General features: G+C 47.8%; 1 protein-coding gene across 1 annotated transcript; it reads left to right on the top strand.

The window, feature by feature from the left end:
* Positions 1-1,714: 1,714 nt before the first annotated feature.
* Positions 1,715-16,724, top strand: LOC107106327 (vomeronasal type-2 receptor 26-like). The gene is made up of 7 exons (XM_015406459.1): positions 1,715-1,888; positions 3,300-3,469; positions 4,774-5,065; positions 7,286-7,696; positions 12,441-12,659; positions 13,857-13,983; positions 15,805-16,724. Exons 1-7 carry the CDS (start codon positions 1,715-1,717, stop codon positions 16,722-16,724), a joined length of 2,313 nt encoding a protein of 770 aa, XP_015261945.1.
* Positions 16,725-17,039: the final 315 nt, after the last annotated feature.

Below are 17,039 nucleotides of genomic sequence, written 5' to 3'. Positions count from 1 at the left end.
TCCGCAGTGATCTGGTCCACCATCACTCCAGCCGCGAAGATCAAATCGGGCGTGTGACTGGCCCAGTGCGTGGGGGCCGTAATGAGTTGAGAGAGTCCCAGTGCCACCATGGATGACACTAGGTCCGTAGCCCGGCTGGAGGCCGCATCCTCGGCATGGACATTGAAATCACCCAAGACAATCAGCCTAGGGTGCTCCAACACCCAGCCTGATACAGCCTCCAGCAGGGACGGCAGGCTATTGGCCGGTGCGTTAGACGGTCAGTACACCAATCAAATTGCCAACTCTCCTCAGCCTCCAGCATCACGCCGACACACTCTACGCCCGCGATCTCCACAGTCAGGAGCGCCCTGAAGGAGTAAGCCTCCCGAATAAAAATAGCCACTCCTCCTCCCCACCCCTTACTCCGTGATTGGTGAAGGACCGAGAAACCAGGTGGGGCAAGCTGGGTGAGAACTACTATCTTCCCCTCCCTCACCCAGGTCTCGGTCATGCACACCAGGTCAGCCCGTTGTTCCATTACAAAGTCCCGAAGGATTATGGCTTTGTTGTTGATGGACCTGGCATTGCACAATACCAATGACTCAGGGGGGTTCTCCATCTTGGCCCCACTGCCGGCCACCCTTGGAATGGGCCATAGGCTGGAAGGGCGCCGAGCCGTTCCATTTCTCTGCGTCCTTCCCTTAAAACCCCGCCTAGGCCCACCGCAATACTTCCCCCTCCCCAAGAGCACCAGAATCTGCTGTCCGGACATTTTCTACACTGGCCAGTCTCTGCTGAGCTTCAGACCGCCAGTGAGATGAATGACAGAAAGGTCACAGATTCACTCCTAATGCAACAGACTAAATGCTACCTACTCCTCTGCTACCAAATGCAATCAAAGTGCTGCAAACAAAATACAATTTACCTGACCTAATGGTCATACAGGGAAACCTAATTTCCTACACACTTAAATCCCTGGAAGACTCAAACACACAACCACATTCATTCATCCTGCAGCACTCATCAACTTCCCCCTAGCAGACAAAACCAATACACCCACCCCCACTACTTCAACACACTCACAACTATTGCTAAAACAGAGTGAGTTTTACATCTGCATCTACAGCTGTTCTGGACTGGAGATATCCACTATCACTTCCAGCCCTTGAAGATGTTCCCAATACTCACCACTAGGGGGCTTCGTTGGTTTCGAGTCCTCGGCTCTTCTCTACTGTAATACAATACAGAGGCCTCCCAGCCTCGCAGTCCAATTTATCCACCCAATCGTGGGGACTCAGGGAAAGAAGATCACAGTCCGTTGGTGGAACCCGTTCCACACCTCTTGTCCAGCTGGGGGGGCCTAAAGGGCCAATGATCTCCCTATCCCCCAGTCGGCTCGGGTGCAACGATCTCCGCGAACTAACCACTCGCCGCTCAGCCTGCCAAAGGGACCGCTCGTCGCTCAGCCTACCAAAGGGACCCAAGAAAGGTAAAAACCCCTTCCAGGCCCCCTCATCGCTGGCCTCCGCCGCGTCATCTCCTGCGTCAACTCCACACTCCCACGTGCTTTGGAAATGGCATCTGCCACTCCAGCAGTAGCTGCTCACAGGTCCCGTCAAAATGGCGGTCACACAGTCAGCCCAGTTGGACAGGGTCCTAGACACCCCACGAACCTCTCGAGCGTCATCCAGGAGAGCCCCGTGCTGCCCCGCACTGCCTCCCAGTCGTGCCGATGCTTTCGTACCACCCCAAGAGTGGGAAAGCAGGCATACGAAGGGGCCTCCGCGCTGAGCACCAACTCCTCCCAGTCCCACAGTCGGGCTCGCACCGCACCGGGAGCAAGGCGATAGATGTCCCGGGAGGCCCTTACGCTGTACCGCGGCTCCCGCAGACAGCGTCGCTGGATGTAGGCCGCGCCAGGGAGGAAGGAGGTGATAAATTTCGTCGTGCCAGAGTCTTTGGACGCTGCAGAGATTGTAAACCGGCATCCCACCCAACATACTTGAAAATGCAGGATATGCTGCTCCTGATATTCCTTGCTAGGTAGGACGTGTTAAATTAAATTAAATTAAATTACTTATAACGGAGGAGCTCGAGCACCTGAGCTCACTCCCAGTCGCCATCTTGTCCACCTGTCTCCTGTATATAAGGAGAGATAGTGAGGACAGCACATTCTCTCTCCTGTTCAGGGTCATTTCTTGTCTGTCTCCAGATTGCTACTCTGAGGGCAATTCCCCCTTCTTCTCAGAAATGCCACATTTAGTTTTACCGCCTCCTTTCAGCTAGAGATGTAGTTACGAATCTATCTCTGTCTCTCCTCTTTCCTATCAAGTATGGTAGTTCCTAAATAAACCTTTATCTACTATTTAGTCAGGTTGTGCACCATTGCTGTGTTAATTATCTGCCAACAATATGTAGGATAGGAGTCCAGCCTCACAAACAGTGGGAGACAAGGGGGATGGGGATGAGGGGGAGGCAGAGACAGCGTGAAGTTACTTACTTTCCGTTTCCAGTAATCACTGAAAAAAATTATGGTAAAACCATAGAGTTTCTGACAGTTCCTAGAGAAGACAGACATCACTTCCAGATGACCCCTGGAAGTGATATCATGTCATAGGCTTGACAGCCATTTTTTATTTCTTTTTTCTCCTGCTGACACTCTGAGTTCTAGCTGAAAAGTCCCACAACCCCACTGGGGAACTTACAACTCTAGTTCCAAACTCAGTCATCAAATTGGTGTCCAACAAAGAGATCTTTGACTCTCAAAAGCTTATACCTGGAAGATCCCATTGGTCTTTAAGTACCAGACTCCAATCTAGCTGTCAAATTGGGATAAATCACTTTGGACCACCCCCAGACTCCATTTTCCTTTTGCTGGTCAGCTTCAGACAGGCCCAAGTTCAGAATCCGGCAGCCTAAGTCCAGCCCCCTGAGTCTGTCTGCCCCAGGGAGAAGCACAGAGTTACACAAACACATCTGTCTCTGATTAAGGTGCAAATACAGCCCTGTGCTTTTGAGATATGATTATCTCTCTCCCCTCTGAAATTAGCAAAATCACAGTAATTCTTACTGAGCCCCTGATGTTTTCTATCTACCAAGCTCAAAAGAAACAACATCCATATCAGAACAAAACATGTTAGTATTAAGCATGTCATATAGACTGGGTGTATCCAAGGGGGTTGGGGTGGGCAACAGAAGTCCACACAGTTGACTGCAATCCAGGTTTTATGAAGTAATTTCTTTGGTGATCTAAGAGGGAAGATTTCATGAAAATGGTACTGATGTGGGTGCTGTTCTCCTTTTGCCTCTTGCCTCAGGCTGTGCACAAGACACTGGGGACCAAGTGCCTCTTGACCAGGCCCTTTGAGCTCCAAGAAGCATATTACAGGCCAGGAGACCACCTTTTTGGTGGCATTTTGCCCCACCTCAAGACCACAGTTACACACGTGTCCTTTGAAAAACCTCCCAGGAACAGCCATACTCCACGGTAAGTTTTGCCAGGAGGGCCCTGGGTTGGAATACTTTCAGTCTGGCCAGCAAATTCCACTGGAACTTCTAGAAACAGGCACCCTTGTTAAGCAGCAGAAGGGCAAAAGGAAATACTTCTTTACACAGAGAGTGATTAAAATGTAGAATTTGCTGCATGATGATGCAGTGATGGCCACAGGCATAGACAGCTTTAAAAGGGGATTAGATAGATTCACAGAGGATACATCTATCAGATGACTGAGGGGAAGCCATGGTGACTGAGGGGAACCTCCACCTTCAGAGGTAGTCAATCTCTGGACCCCAGAGCCAGGAGGCAACATCAGGGGAAGGCTTCAGCCTCTCTGCCCTGTTGGTGGTCCTCCAGAGGACCTGGTTGGCCCCTCTGTGGGACAGGATGCTGGACTAGATGGACTACTGGTCTTACCCAGCAGGGCTCTTCTTCTGTTCTTACGTAAATCTAGTGTTAGACACTGTCAGGTCCCATGTAGATGGACCTGAGCAATAGTTTGGCTTCTATATTAAGAATCTGGAAAGGACTAGGACATGTGAATGAGACAAGCATGATGATATTGACCACTTTTTGGTGTTTTATTATCTAGTTCATGCATAGTGATTCCAGACAAAGAACCAAAAGAACAGCAAAGCCTGTTAAATACTTTTATCTAGACACCCAGAGTGGAGTTGTATAATATGTGGAGATAAGTGCAATCGTAAAAGGATGGAAACCGCAAATATGTAAATATGTAATGAAGCAGCTAAATTGACCTGGATTGTTAGCTGGGTTGCAAATAAAGCTGATTTTACTGACAATGGTACTGAATAATCCTTGGTTAGAATGCCTTTTTTATGGATTAGGAAATCTGATAGATACAGCATTTATCACTGGGACAATTTAATTATTAGTGCCCCACTGCAAACATGGGAGCTATAAAAAGAATATCCAATCAGCTGCCAAACCATGATAACTAAATATCTACCCCTGAATGACAGATGCTGGGGAAGGCGATGGCAGGAAAGGGGTATTGTCTTTAAGTCGTCCATGTGGGTATCCTGAAGGCTTCCTCAGAAACAAGATGCTGTAGTAGACGGACTCTTGGTCCGAGCCGGTTGGAGTCTTCTAAATGCCACAGTGTTCTGTGTGAAGGGGCAGGGCATTTAAATGCAAATATCTGATGAATGGACTCAAAACTAGTCTTTAGGTCTGCAGGGTTTTCTTTTTAAGAAATGGTGAGTGAAATCAGAAGGTCTTTCATGACACTCCTTGTTTTGCCACTGGGCAATATCATGTACCTCTTATTGCAGCCCGGTGCCCAAAAACTATCAGCACATCCTGGCCCTCGTGTTTGCCATCAGTGAGATCAACAAGGATCCGGCACTCCTCCCCAACGTCACGCTGGGCTTCCGCATCATTGAGGACACTTACTTTGCAAGAATGACCTACCAGGCAGGCCTGTCCTTTCTGTCCACGGGGGATCAAGTGGTCCCCAACTACAGATGCAGCAGACAGGAGAAGGTGCTCTCTGTCATTGGAAGTCTCTACTCCAGAATCTCAATGCAGATGGCCTCCCTCCTGGGCCTCTTCAAGATCCCACAGGTAAGAGGGCCTTTTTATGGGGATAAAAGGGTGTGTTTGGAGAGTGGCGTGAACTCATAGGTGAGGCAATGGGGTGGCTGAAGGGCACATGAGAGTGGAGAAGCAGGACCTTCAGTAATATATTTGCTTTGCTAAGAATTTAAATTTAGAATCAACAGTGGCTAGAATGTCAGACGAAGGTCTGAGTGACGTGGGTTCCAATCCCCACACCGCCATGATGCACGCTGGCTGGCTTAGGGCCCGTTCACCTCAGCCACCCCTATCTCACAGGGTTATTGCTGTGAGGATGACCCAAAAATGGAAAGAACCATACAAGCTGTCCTGAGCACTTGGGGTGAATGGGAGGATAAAACTGTGCTTGATAGATTGACTGAGAAAAGAGTTTTCCGTCAGGAGGAAGGAAGCAGCAGGGATGAAATTGAGGCACTGGGACCGGATGCTGGAATTCCTGGCTCCTGGCCTGGCTGCCCTTTATGAATTTGTTCCAAAAAACCACCAAACTGACCCACCCCAACCTGCCCCAAAACAGCCATAGAGAACCTGGATTGTGCAGAATTTTAATTAAACGAACTACTCATAGAACTTAGTGCTTATGTAAATTACACCAACATTGGTGCTGGAAAGTGCCATCATGTCACAGCTGATTTCTGGGGACCCCATACGGTTTTCAAGGCAAGAGTCATTCGGAGGTGGTTTGCCATTGCCTGCCTCTGAGTTGGGACCCTGGACTTCCATGGCAGTCTCCCATACAAATACTAGCGAAGGCTAACTCTGCTTACTTCCAAGATCTGATGAGACCGAGCTTGCCCGGGCTATGCAAGTCAGGGCTCACCAACATTATGGGTCAGTAAAACTGCTTCATGAGAATGGTCTTTGCATCTCTACATGCAAGTTTACATGTACTTCTGTTGAACAAAGTTTGATTCCAGTATAATTCTGGGTATAAGCTTTCGTGTGCACACACATGCTTGGCATGCAGGTCCCAGGTTCAATCCCCAGCATCTCCAGTTATAAGGACGAAGCAGTAGATGATGTGAAAGACCTATGCATGAGACCCTGGACCACAGCTACCAGTCTTAGTAGACAATACTGACTTTGATGGACCTGGGGTCTGATTCAGTGTAAGGCGGGTTCATGTGACTCAAACTTTGTTCAGTTGCTTAAGACGACCACTTGTATCTCTTAGGGGCAGTCACTGTGGACACCTGTATTAGACTACCCTGTGATGTGGCAGCTTTAGTGATAGCTGAGTGGCCTCCTGAAATATATTGTGCAGTGAATTCCAGTGTGCCTAAATCCCCCCTTATCATATCCATCTGTCAGGTTCCCAGTCAAATCACTCTCAACACACCCTTTGGCAGTGAATGCTTTTATTAGAGATATGAGATGCTACGGGGTTCAAACTCTTTGTTAGGACTGGTTTGCAAAGGCGGGAGAAAGTAACATATAGATGAAACCTCAACATTCCATTCAAACCTATGTCAATGTTTCTATAGCAACCCAGACTGATATACCATTGCTCTATCTGACCTAGCCAGGCCCAAAGATTCACCAAGGATTTGGGAAGCGGCAGACATGCGCTCATATGAACATAAGAGAAGCCATGTTGGATCAGGCCAATGGCCCATCCAGTCCAACATTCTGTGTCACACAGTGGCCAAAAACCAAGGAGCCATCAGGAGGTCCACCTGCAGGGCAAGAACTATAGGAGCCCTCCTACTGTGGCCCCCCAAGCAACAAGAATACAGAGCAGACATAGTGTTCCATCTATACCTTGTGGCTAACAGCCACTGATGGTTCTCTGCTCCATATCCAATCCCTTCTTGAAGCTGTCTATGTTTCTAGCTACCACCACTTCCTGCACCAGTCAATTCCACATGTTAATTACTCACACATACACTCACCCACTTGTACACCCACATACTGTGTGTCCCAGACTGGTTGCTTCATTTCTCTTTCTCAAAAATAGTTCATGGCCCAGTTGGCTGCATTGCTGAACCCAGTGCCTTCTTGGCCTCAACCATTTCAGCCCAGACAGATTGAACCCTGAGACAGCAAGATCTAGCGACAGAAATTATTTCTTGGGAAAGAAGAGGAAAAAATACAGTCAACAGGACATGGGATTACCTTCACAGTCCTGATTTTTTGGGAGCACCGAAGATAACTGCACAACATTTACAAATCTGTTTTTCAACTAAAAGTCTTCCTTCTTTCCACCAGCTCGGTTATGGCTCCTTCAGTCCTGTTCTGAAAGAGAGGAGCATATTTCCTTCTTTCTACCGGATTGACCCCAGTGAAGTCCCACAGTATTCGGGGATAATCCGCTTACTTCTTCATTTCCACTGGAACTGGATTGGGATTGTTGCTCCGGATGATGACAGTGGAGAAAACTTCATCCAAGCCCTAACACCAATGCTTGACCAGAACAACATCTGTGTCGAGTTCACTAAACGGACATTGTCTGAAATCTCAGTGTACCATACAACTGCATACAGAAATGTGAATCTAGCTATAGCTGTCTCGGAGGCTAAGGCCAAAGTTGTGGTTGTCTCCGGCGACTCAAATGCCATACGGAATTTAATCCTACCCCTTATGACATACAAAGCTAAGACTAAGACGTCTCTTGAGAAGGTGTGGATTGTGACAAGCCAGTGGGAATTTGCTGCCGTGGGCATCTTCTTTACCTGGAGGGCTGTGGAGGCCTTCCATGGTGCCCTGTCCTTCAGAGGCCACGCAAGTGATGTGCCAGGGTTCCACAGTTTTCTCCGGACTTTAGATCCACGCCAGCCTCAAGGTGATGTTTTTCTTAAAGAGTGGTGGAAACTTGTATTCATATGTTTATTTAAAAAACCAAATGATTTTCCTGGAGGCCTTAAGAACTGTACAGAGAAGGAGGAGATCGAGAACCTCCCACCCTCTGTATTCGAAATGAGCATGACTGGAAACAGCTATAATGTTTATAATGCTGCTTATTCCGTAGCGCATGCACTACATGCCGTGTACACATTTGGATCGAGACGTGCAATGATGGGGAATGGCGAGAGGCTTCTGGATGTCCAGCCATGGCAGGTAACATCCTCCCTATGCTATGCGGCTCTTGTGTCAAGGAACAGACAGTCCCGAACATTAGCCAAGGTGGGTCACTGCTATTGACCAACTCAAATAAACTCAAATAAACTAAGCAATCTGACGTGCTGCCTTTCATGGCTTGCCGTTTCTTCAGCCATACAGGAGGAGGAACAGCTCCCACAATGTTGTTTTCCTTATGAGGAAAAAGTAGCATAAGTTCCTGTTATAACTATTTCTTTGTCCAATGCCAGAGATAACCCAGGGTCCTCGTTCTCCTAAGCAAGGCAAGCTCCCCCATCTCTTAAGATGCCTTTTAGGGTTCTTGTGTAGTTCCCAGGTCCCTCCTGGCAACTGGTGGAGGATAGTGGGACTTTCCAGGAGAAAAAAAGAAAGTCCAGGCCATCTTTCTGATGTCGCATAGGAAGTGATGTCATCAAGCTGTGATGTCTCTGCAATGCTCTGTTATTTGAGCAAAAACTATATGGTAAAAGCAGCTTCTACCATAGTGTTTTTCCCCCAAATACCAGAGTGTTGCCCAGACATCAGTGGCATGATTGGTGGCAGGGGTGGGGTCTGATTACAGGGAACCCTTGCCCCCGCCAGGGGGATTGTCACGAACTCGTTACTAGGCCAAGCAAGGGCAAGAGAGTCCAAAAACAGTCCAAGTTCAAAACCGGGCAAGCAGCAATACTGAGAGACCAAGTCCAAATCACCGACCATTACAGTACTCATTAAAGCTAGAGTCCAAAGAAGTCAGAAGCCAGAGAGTCAAAAGCCGGGGGTGCAAGTCAGGAGCAGAGTCGTACAAGCTGAGGTCAGGAGCCGAGGAGTCAAGACAAGGAGCAGGAACTGGAACACGGGTGGTGAGGTGCAGAGCTTCGTCCAAAATGACTAGTTGCTAGCACAACTAGTCGGCGTGGGTGATAGAGCTAAATAGCCCGTCGGGCTGCTGGCAATTAGCGCACCCTGATTGTGTCCCGACTCCCACTAGTACTCAGGGCTAAAAGAGCGCCTACCGCACATGTGCACATCCCACCGCCGGGATGCCATGTCCCGTCGGCGTTGTTCCCACAGACGGAATACCGGTGGGGGCGAGTTGGGGGGCATGTTGCTCCAGCGTGAGTCTGCTTCAGCTGCTGCTGTAGCAGTTTCCGTGGCTTCAGGTGTGGGGTTGTTAGGAGCCAGGAGCTCATCCCCAGCATTACTTAGGTCTTCTGCTGGGGCCAAATGCTCATCTCCAGCAGTCTGTTGATCTTCTGCTGGAGTCAAGTGCTCAGGTTCGGCAGCAGCCATGACAGGGGCTGGAAACTGTAGGGCCTTGGGGTCAGTTGGATGGGGATTTACAGCTTTCATTTCCCCCTCTTGCTCCCCATCTCTCATGGAACCTATCTGGTACTGCAAGCAGAGTCTTCCTCCGTTTCTCTTGCCCACTTTGCTACCTATCACTGATTCTCCATGGCCAGCCCCCCTTCTGAGCCTCTTGAATGGGAATTTATTTCCTTCACTTATGGTCCACCTCTTTTTGCTGAGCCTCAGAGCAGACTACACAAGTGAAAAGAATGCAATTAGAACAGAATGCAATAGATCCAATCAACTCTGCAATAAAACCGGATCACACAATTAGAAGTACGTTGCTTTTATGGACTGACTTGATTGCCCAGTATCAGTGATGGTCATCCATCCATGGACTCGCCTGGACTCCCATTGCTGTCAGTGAGCCTGTGCTAGCAAGGTCACACTTAGCTGAAGCGCTATCAGGATTGGGTTGCCTTCTCATCCCTTAGGCTTTCTCACCACAGCGCGAGAACTCCACCCATTCACAGATACCAAATGAGGAAGGGACATCGCTGGACACGATGGAAAGCCATCCAGATGCAAAGAGCATGCATCCCCTGTTCCCAATTCTCTTTCTCGATAGCCAGATCCACCATCTTAAACTTCTGCGCTGTCTCTAATCCCATTGCTTCCAGCCTCCATCCAAGCATATGGAGTCTGTGTCATGGGCAGTAGCTACCATGAGAGATGGCCCCCAACACAGACACATAAAGAAGTCATCTGGCCATACAGATTAGTCCCCACTGAAAATTCACCCTTGGCTTTTCCATTAAGGAAACTACAGAAACCACCACTTCTTGTGGTAGCCCAGACTGAATGTCTGAAGCAGGGGTCGTTTCGTAGAAAAAGAGCTAGGGGGACTCATTAGCATAACTCATTAGCATATGCCACACCCCCTGACATCACTGGAAGTGTGTCATAAGGCCACACACCCCGCCCCCAACGGTCCCGGCCGCCGCCGGCCTTGCAGCTCCACTGCTGAGCCCCATGAGGGGCCCGGCGGTGGACTTGCAAGGCCGGCAGGAGTGGAAGGAAGCCCCACGAAGGCCCTCCCTGGCCCCAGACAGGCAGGGGTGGGGAGAGGCAGGGAGGAAGCAACTTACCCTCCCTCTTCTCCTGCCTCCTCCTGGCTGAATGAGGGCCGGAAGCGGGGCGGCTGGAAGCAGGGGGCGGGGCTTCGTCATGTGCCCCGCCCCCCATACCTCACCCGGGGAAACTGCGATCCCCCACATTCCCCCCCCCGAAATGACCTCTGGTCTGAAGGACTAATCCCCTAGTGGTTGGGGCTGACATCAGCATACACTGAGAAGGGGCAGCTGCCAGGGCCCAGGGTTTCTGCTGGGGCCCACTGCTGTTGACCCCTCACCCCTGACCACTCTCTTGCTAGCAACCCATGCTCCCAGCTACACATGCAGCCATGGCCAGGGAAAGGGCTGCAGGTGGTCAGGCAGCTGTGAGCACAGGCGATGGAAGGGCTGGCAACTGGGTAGGGACAAGATATACAGGCAGGTGAGTGGCATGCAGCTGGAGGGGAGGGCATACGCAGGGGGCCTCATGGTGGAGGGAAAGGGGACCTTGTGAGCTCTATGCTTATGTGTAACCAGCCTCTTGGGCCCTGAACCTGGGGCAGTCTTTCCCCAGAGAGAGACACCCCAAAACAAACTCTGAACCTCCTAAAGCAGTGCCCTCATGAAGCCAGGCTTGGCGTAGACAGTGGCTTTTCTTAGGAGACTAAGAGAATCTCATTTTGGCTTAATAACACAGGCCAAGGAAGAAAATAGGGCCAGCTTCACTGTCAGAACATCTTCCATGCGGCCAAACCCCCCCCCCCCTTCTCTTTGTCAGCTCGGTCCAAAAGAACTAGAATGGGCAAGTCTCTGCCCTTGCCGCAGGAATCTTCTACTGACCAAATGGCTAGTCATTTGTCTGTCAAATGGCAGGCAGGCAGGGACAAAGAGCCTATTGTCACGAATTAAGTATGCTGCATGTTTACAGCCCCAACAACTGTTTCACCGGAATGTCAGGAAATACCTTCTAAATGATTTTCACATTCCTGTCTCCATGTGTTTGTCTAAAATATCTGCATTCTGACACCTCTGCCAGACCTATCAGGGTAAACATTAACGCTCCATGTCTAGTGAATGGTCACCCATTCAGGTTCATCCCACCACACATTAAGCAACCTCACCTCAGTTGTCTGGCACCAGGGAAATGCCAGACCACCCTATTGTTCCACAATGGACACTCCCAGCCCAACCATCCAGCACCTGGCTAATCTCATCAAGCCTTTTGTGAACCCAAACCCTGCCCCTCTGAGACCTCATTGGTCACATGTAGATCTTGCCCCTTCTGGCATCACACCCCCTGGGACTGCACATTGGTCCAGGTAATCTTTTGTCTTCACCTGGGACAAGCCCCTCAAGGCTTCCCATTGGTTCACATTGTTTTTCCATGTCTATATCAACCAAAACACATGGCCATCAAGGTGTGTCACTCTGAGGCAGCCTGCAGTAGAGCTGCACCCCTAAACTACACAGTTTGGGTCCCCTCCCTTTCCAGCAATGGACCCCTGCACATCTGGATAGGTATAGTATCTCCCCACCCTTCTATCTGTCTGCTAACTTCTTTCTATATCTCCTTGTATGCTTACAAACCTTGATGTGAGTGTTAATATCCAAATAATTATTTTCCTCTAATAAAATCCATTTCTTTTACAATTTGGACGGGTTATTGACTCAACCAGGGGTCTTAAGGGGACTGTCTCCGTAAACACCGATAGCAGATCCACGCTTACTACCCCACCTCTCACTGCAGCCTATAATTTGACTAGTTTTCCCCAGAAACTAAAATCAGATATTCAGCTTTTAAATAAAAGCTAGTAGGGGTAACACATGGCCCACCAAAACCTACAACTGGCCCCGCTAGTGGTCATAACAGTTACATCCTTTTCTTAGGATTTCTTTCATTTCAGATCCTTGCCTCTTTAAGGAGTACCCAGTTCAACAACAGTGCTGGCGAGGAAGTGTTTTTCAGTGAAAATGACGAGAGATCAGCTGGCTATGATATTCTGAACTTGGCTTTCTTCCCAAATCAATCTTCAGCTCAAGTGAAAGTTGGAAGGATGGATCCGAGGGGCCCCCCAGGCAGAGAATTCACCATTAACACAGATGCAATTGTTTGGGCTACCCAGGTGGGGAAGAAGTCAATATTCTTGGGTAATAGAGGAGAAATTTGCTGACAGAACATCTGGGAGTATAAGACTGCATTTATAGAACAGACTGAAGGCCAGCTTCATTCAGATCTTGGTCTCCAGAATGGTATACTTTTTTCCCACTGAAGCTCTGTTTCAGAGGTTGTAGTAAAACATGCACATTTCCTAGAAAGATCTCATCCTGCTAAACTAGCGATTCATTTCACCATGCCAAAGAAAACCCCTTTTGATAATTCTTTAATGAAAGAAAGTAATTCCAGGCTGAGTGAAGATAACTGTGGGGAAAACGGCTGTGTTGCGATGTGAGTGCCTCTGCATTCACAGCAGCAATGAGTGCTCTAGGGATGGTAAAGTTCGTGGCAAATTTTGGCCAGTTTGTGGTTCACAAAATCAAGTTCGTGGCATGTCAACCGGCATTAACTTTCCAGACTGTTTGTGGAGGTTTGTGCCACTTTGTAGGTAGAGACATTTCCAGACAGACTGTCTCTGCTCACTCAATATATTTACATAACTTCAAAGCAACAACTTGGAGGGCCTGTAGAAGAGCATCCGGGGGAGGTCCCCTGTGACTTTGATGTCTTTAGCTTGCAAAGGATCCATTCTATACACTCCTGAACCTCCTGAATCATTTTGACAGGTGTAGGTTCAGGAGGTTCAGGAGTGTATAGAACAGATCCCATGCAAGCTAGAGGTACCAAACTAGCTCCCTCTCCTCTACCTGCCCTCCAAGTTTGGCTAAGACTGGTTTTACATGGTCCAAGTTATGCCCCCCAGAGGTACCCCCAGTAAAATGCTTTCTGGGGAAATGACAGGCACTTTCTTAGGAGCACCTTATTTGGGGGGTGGGTGGCATAACTTGGACCCCATAAATCCCATCCTTACTAAACTTGGAGGACAAGTAGAAGAGAGTAATCCAATGATCCCCTGCAAGTTTGGTGTCTCCAGCATGCTGGGGAGGGGCATTCTACTACCTCATGAGTCTCACAAATTGAACCAGTTTGTGAAGCAGTCAAAAGTTCATTATGGTCCATGTTTCGCAAATGGGACGTACCATGAACCAAACCACATTTTTTAAAATTTGTGCCAATCCCAAGATAGCTCCATAGAAAATCATCAGGGTGTGAAAACAACCCCACTCATTGGAAAATCTCACCAGTTCTTCTTTCTTCCACTTAGAAGATGCCCTCTTCCAGGTGTGTGGAGAGCTGCTCGCCAGGGTACAGCAGAAAAGATATAGAAGAAGAGCCACCTTGTTGTTATCAATGTGAACTTTGTCCAGAAGGGACGATTTCCAACCACACAGGTAGTTCAACACATCTCGAAACCCCAAGTTAAAGGGTTGAAGTTGCTGGACACTGAGTGGCTCGCAAGGGCTGTAAATACCGCTTAAGTTTAGACTCTCTGGAGTTATGGATTTATGCCCAGGCTCAAGTGGTTAAGACGCTGAACTGCAGCCTGTGGAAGGTCAATAGTCCAGCAGTTCAAGACCCGAGTTGCCACATGACGGAGTGAGCTCCCGTCTCTAGTTCCAGCTCCTGCCAACCTAGCAGTTCGAAAGCAAGAAATTGCAAGTAGATAAATAGGTACCACTTCAGTGGGAAGGTAACAGCGTTCCGTGCACCTTGGTGTTTAGTCATGCTGGCCACATGACCACAGAAATGTCTTCGGACAGCGCTGGCTCTTCAGCTTTGAAACGGAGATGAGCACTGCAACCCTAGAGTCGGACTCGACTGGCTTTCGAGCAAGGGAACCTTTACCTTTTTATTCAGATTATAATGAATTTCTCAGATAAGGAGCTACAGCTTTCTTGTGGGGCCCATGCAATGTTCACCCTTACACTACCACTGATAACCACCCAATCTGTATAATGAAAAAACTGATTGTCTAATAAAAACTTTGAAAGATTTTCTCTCTTCTTCACTAAATTCAGTTTTGGGGTATAATCTGGATAATTCTTTCTCTTCTAGAACTACTTTCTATTATGTTTAGATTTGAATCTCGAGGTATGAATTAAAAAAAAACAGTTGTCTGTATCATGCATTTCTTATGTAGAATTCTTCTCAATTGAGTTGTAGAAGTAGAAACAGAAGGACATCAACGGGAATTTGCACCTTTAGATTGACACTAGATGGGCACAAACTGAATTACGAACCTAAGTTCATCATGAACTTGGCCCGGTTCATGGTTCATGAACCTTTATTCATGCCATCCTGCTCTCACGAGCCCCATGAACCTTCCAGGCAGGTTTATGTTGTCTTGCAAAAACCATTTAAAGGGATCCCTCAAGCTCCACGGCACAACTCACAAGTGAACTGAGAAGGCATTTAAATACTTTACCAGTTGGAAGCAATTTCAGTGATCCCTTTCTCCCCCCTCCCACTTGGAAGCAGCAGGGATTGAAAGGGATCGCTGAAATGGCTTTCAAAAGCCATTTAAATGGAACGTTCCCTTTAAATGGCTTTTACAAGCCCCCCCCCCATTTTGCTGGCCTCAGGGATCCATCAGCAGAAAGGAGGGAAGGAAGATCCATGAACCTCACAAACTGAATTGGTTCATGAACTGGGGGAGGTTCATCCCAGTTCATGGTAGCTCACTGAACATGAACTTGGGCGAACCTCCATTTTCCCAGTTGGTGCCCATCCCTAATTGACACTGGTAATTCTGAAAGATTTTGGAATGGGCCTGCTTCTACACAGGAGTCCATTTCAGGACCCACTTGGTGTGTAACTTCATGCTACTTCCCTCCTCCTCAAGTTAGAATGTCAGAATTGTTCATAAGTTAACAGTGAACCAGGTTCTATTCCATGTTGCATGGTTAGTATTTACAAATATATACCATTATTACTGCACAACAGGCTATATTTCACAGATATTATGCAGCAGGAAGCTCAGTCTTACCATTGAGTGTCCTGTCCCAGATTCCCTGTTCCTCCTCCTCCCTCCTGGCCTTGTGACCCACCTCTGAGAGAGCTGTGATCCACTTGCAGCTTCTGACCCATAGCATCAGAACCACTACCTGGACAACTGTGTCATTCCATCTCCTTGGATAAGGGCTCAACTGAATACTACACAAACATTATTTCTGTTGTGCTGGAATTAAGTAATTAGTGATTGTTTGTTCCAGATGCTGATCATTGTGTCCCATGCCCAGAAGATCAATATCCAAACAAGAACAAAGACCAATGCATCTCCAAGAACATAAGCTTCCTTTCCTATCAAGAGATTTTGGGGATTGTTTTGGCTTCTCTTGCTCTTTTTCTGTCTCTGATCACAGCCCTAGTCCTGGCAACTGTCATTAAATATCGAGACACACCCATCGTCAAAGCCAACAACAGAGAACTCACCTATGTCCTCCTCATCTCCCTCCTGCTCTGCTTCCTCTCCTCCTTCCTATTCATTGGTCGACCTACAAAGTTCACCTGCCTTCTGAGACAAATTGCTTTTACTGTAATCTTCTCTGTTGCCATTTCTTCCATCTTGGCAAAAACTATCATGGTGGTTGTGGCCTTCATGGCCACTAAGCCAGGAAACATGGCAAGGGAGCTGTTGGGGAGACAAGGGGTAAATGTCATTGTCCTGGCCTGTCCTCTCCTGCAAGTTATTACCTCTGCACTTTGGCTAGGAACCTCTCCCCCATTCCCCAACTTGGACTTCCACTCCTTGGGCAAAGAGATCATAGTGGAATGTAATGAGGGGTCAGTCGTCATGTTTTACACAGTATTGGGATACATGGGATTTCTGGCCCTGGTCAGCTTCATGGTGGCTTTCCTTGCCAGGAAACTACCTGACAGCTTTAATGAAGCCAAGTTTATCACCTTCAGCATGCTGGTCTTCTGCAGCGTGTGGGTCTCCTTCGTGCCCACCTACCTGAGCACTAAAGGGAAGTACGTGGTGGCCGTGGAGGTCTTCTCCATCTTGGCCTCCGGCGCTGGTCTCCTGGGCTGCATCTTTCTTCCCAAATGCTACATTATTTTTTTGAGGCCTGATCTCAATAGCAGAAATCATCTCCTAAGGAGCAAGAAATACAGGAACCTAAATTTTTGATTATTCTTTGCTTGTTCAAGTTTCAGTTCATTATAGCTTCTCATTCAGGTGGTTAAAATTACTGAAGAATGAACATTAAAAAAATTCAACTAGAAACCCCAAAAGAAAATGAATACACATATACACACAGAGAGAGTTTTATTCTATTAAAAAAGGTAAACATCACAACTATATAGCTATAGGTTCATTACATAACATATAGAAATCTTTTAAACATACAATAAAACTGATCACTGTCTCTAGCCCTCTAATTTCTATATCTCCACCACCACACTATAAACCTAAACTGAAGTTTCACATTGTCAAAGTTTCCCC

Source organism: Gekko japonicus, unplaced genomic scaffold (genome assembly GCF_001447785.1).
Source record: "Gekko japonicus isolate JY-2015 unplaced genomic scaffold, Gekko_japonicus_V1.1 scaffold3646, whole genome shotgun sequence".
Classification (NCBI taxonomy): Eukaryota; Metazoa; Chordata; class Lepidosauria; order Squamata; family Gekkonidae; genus Gekko; species Gekko japonicus.
The sequence above is the reverse complement of the archived record's forward strand: the minus strand, read 5'-3'. Positions and strand labels throughout refer to the sequence as shown.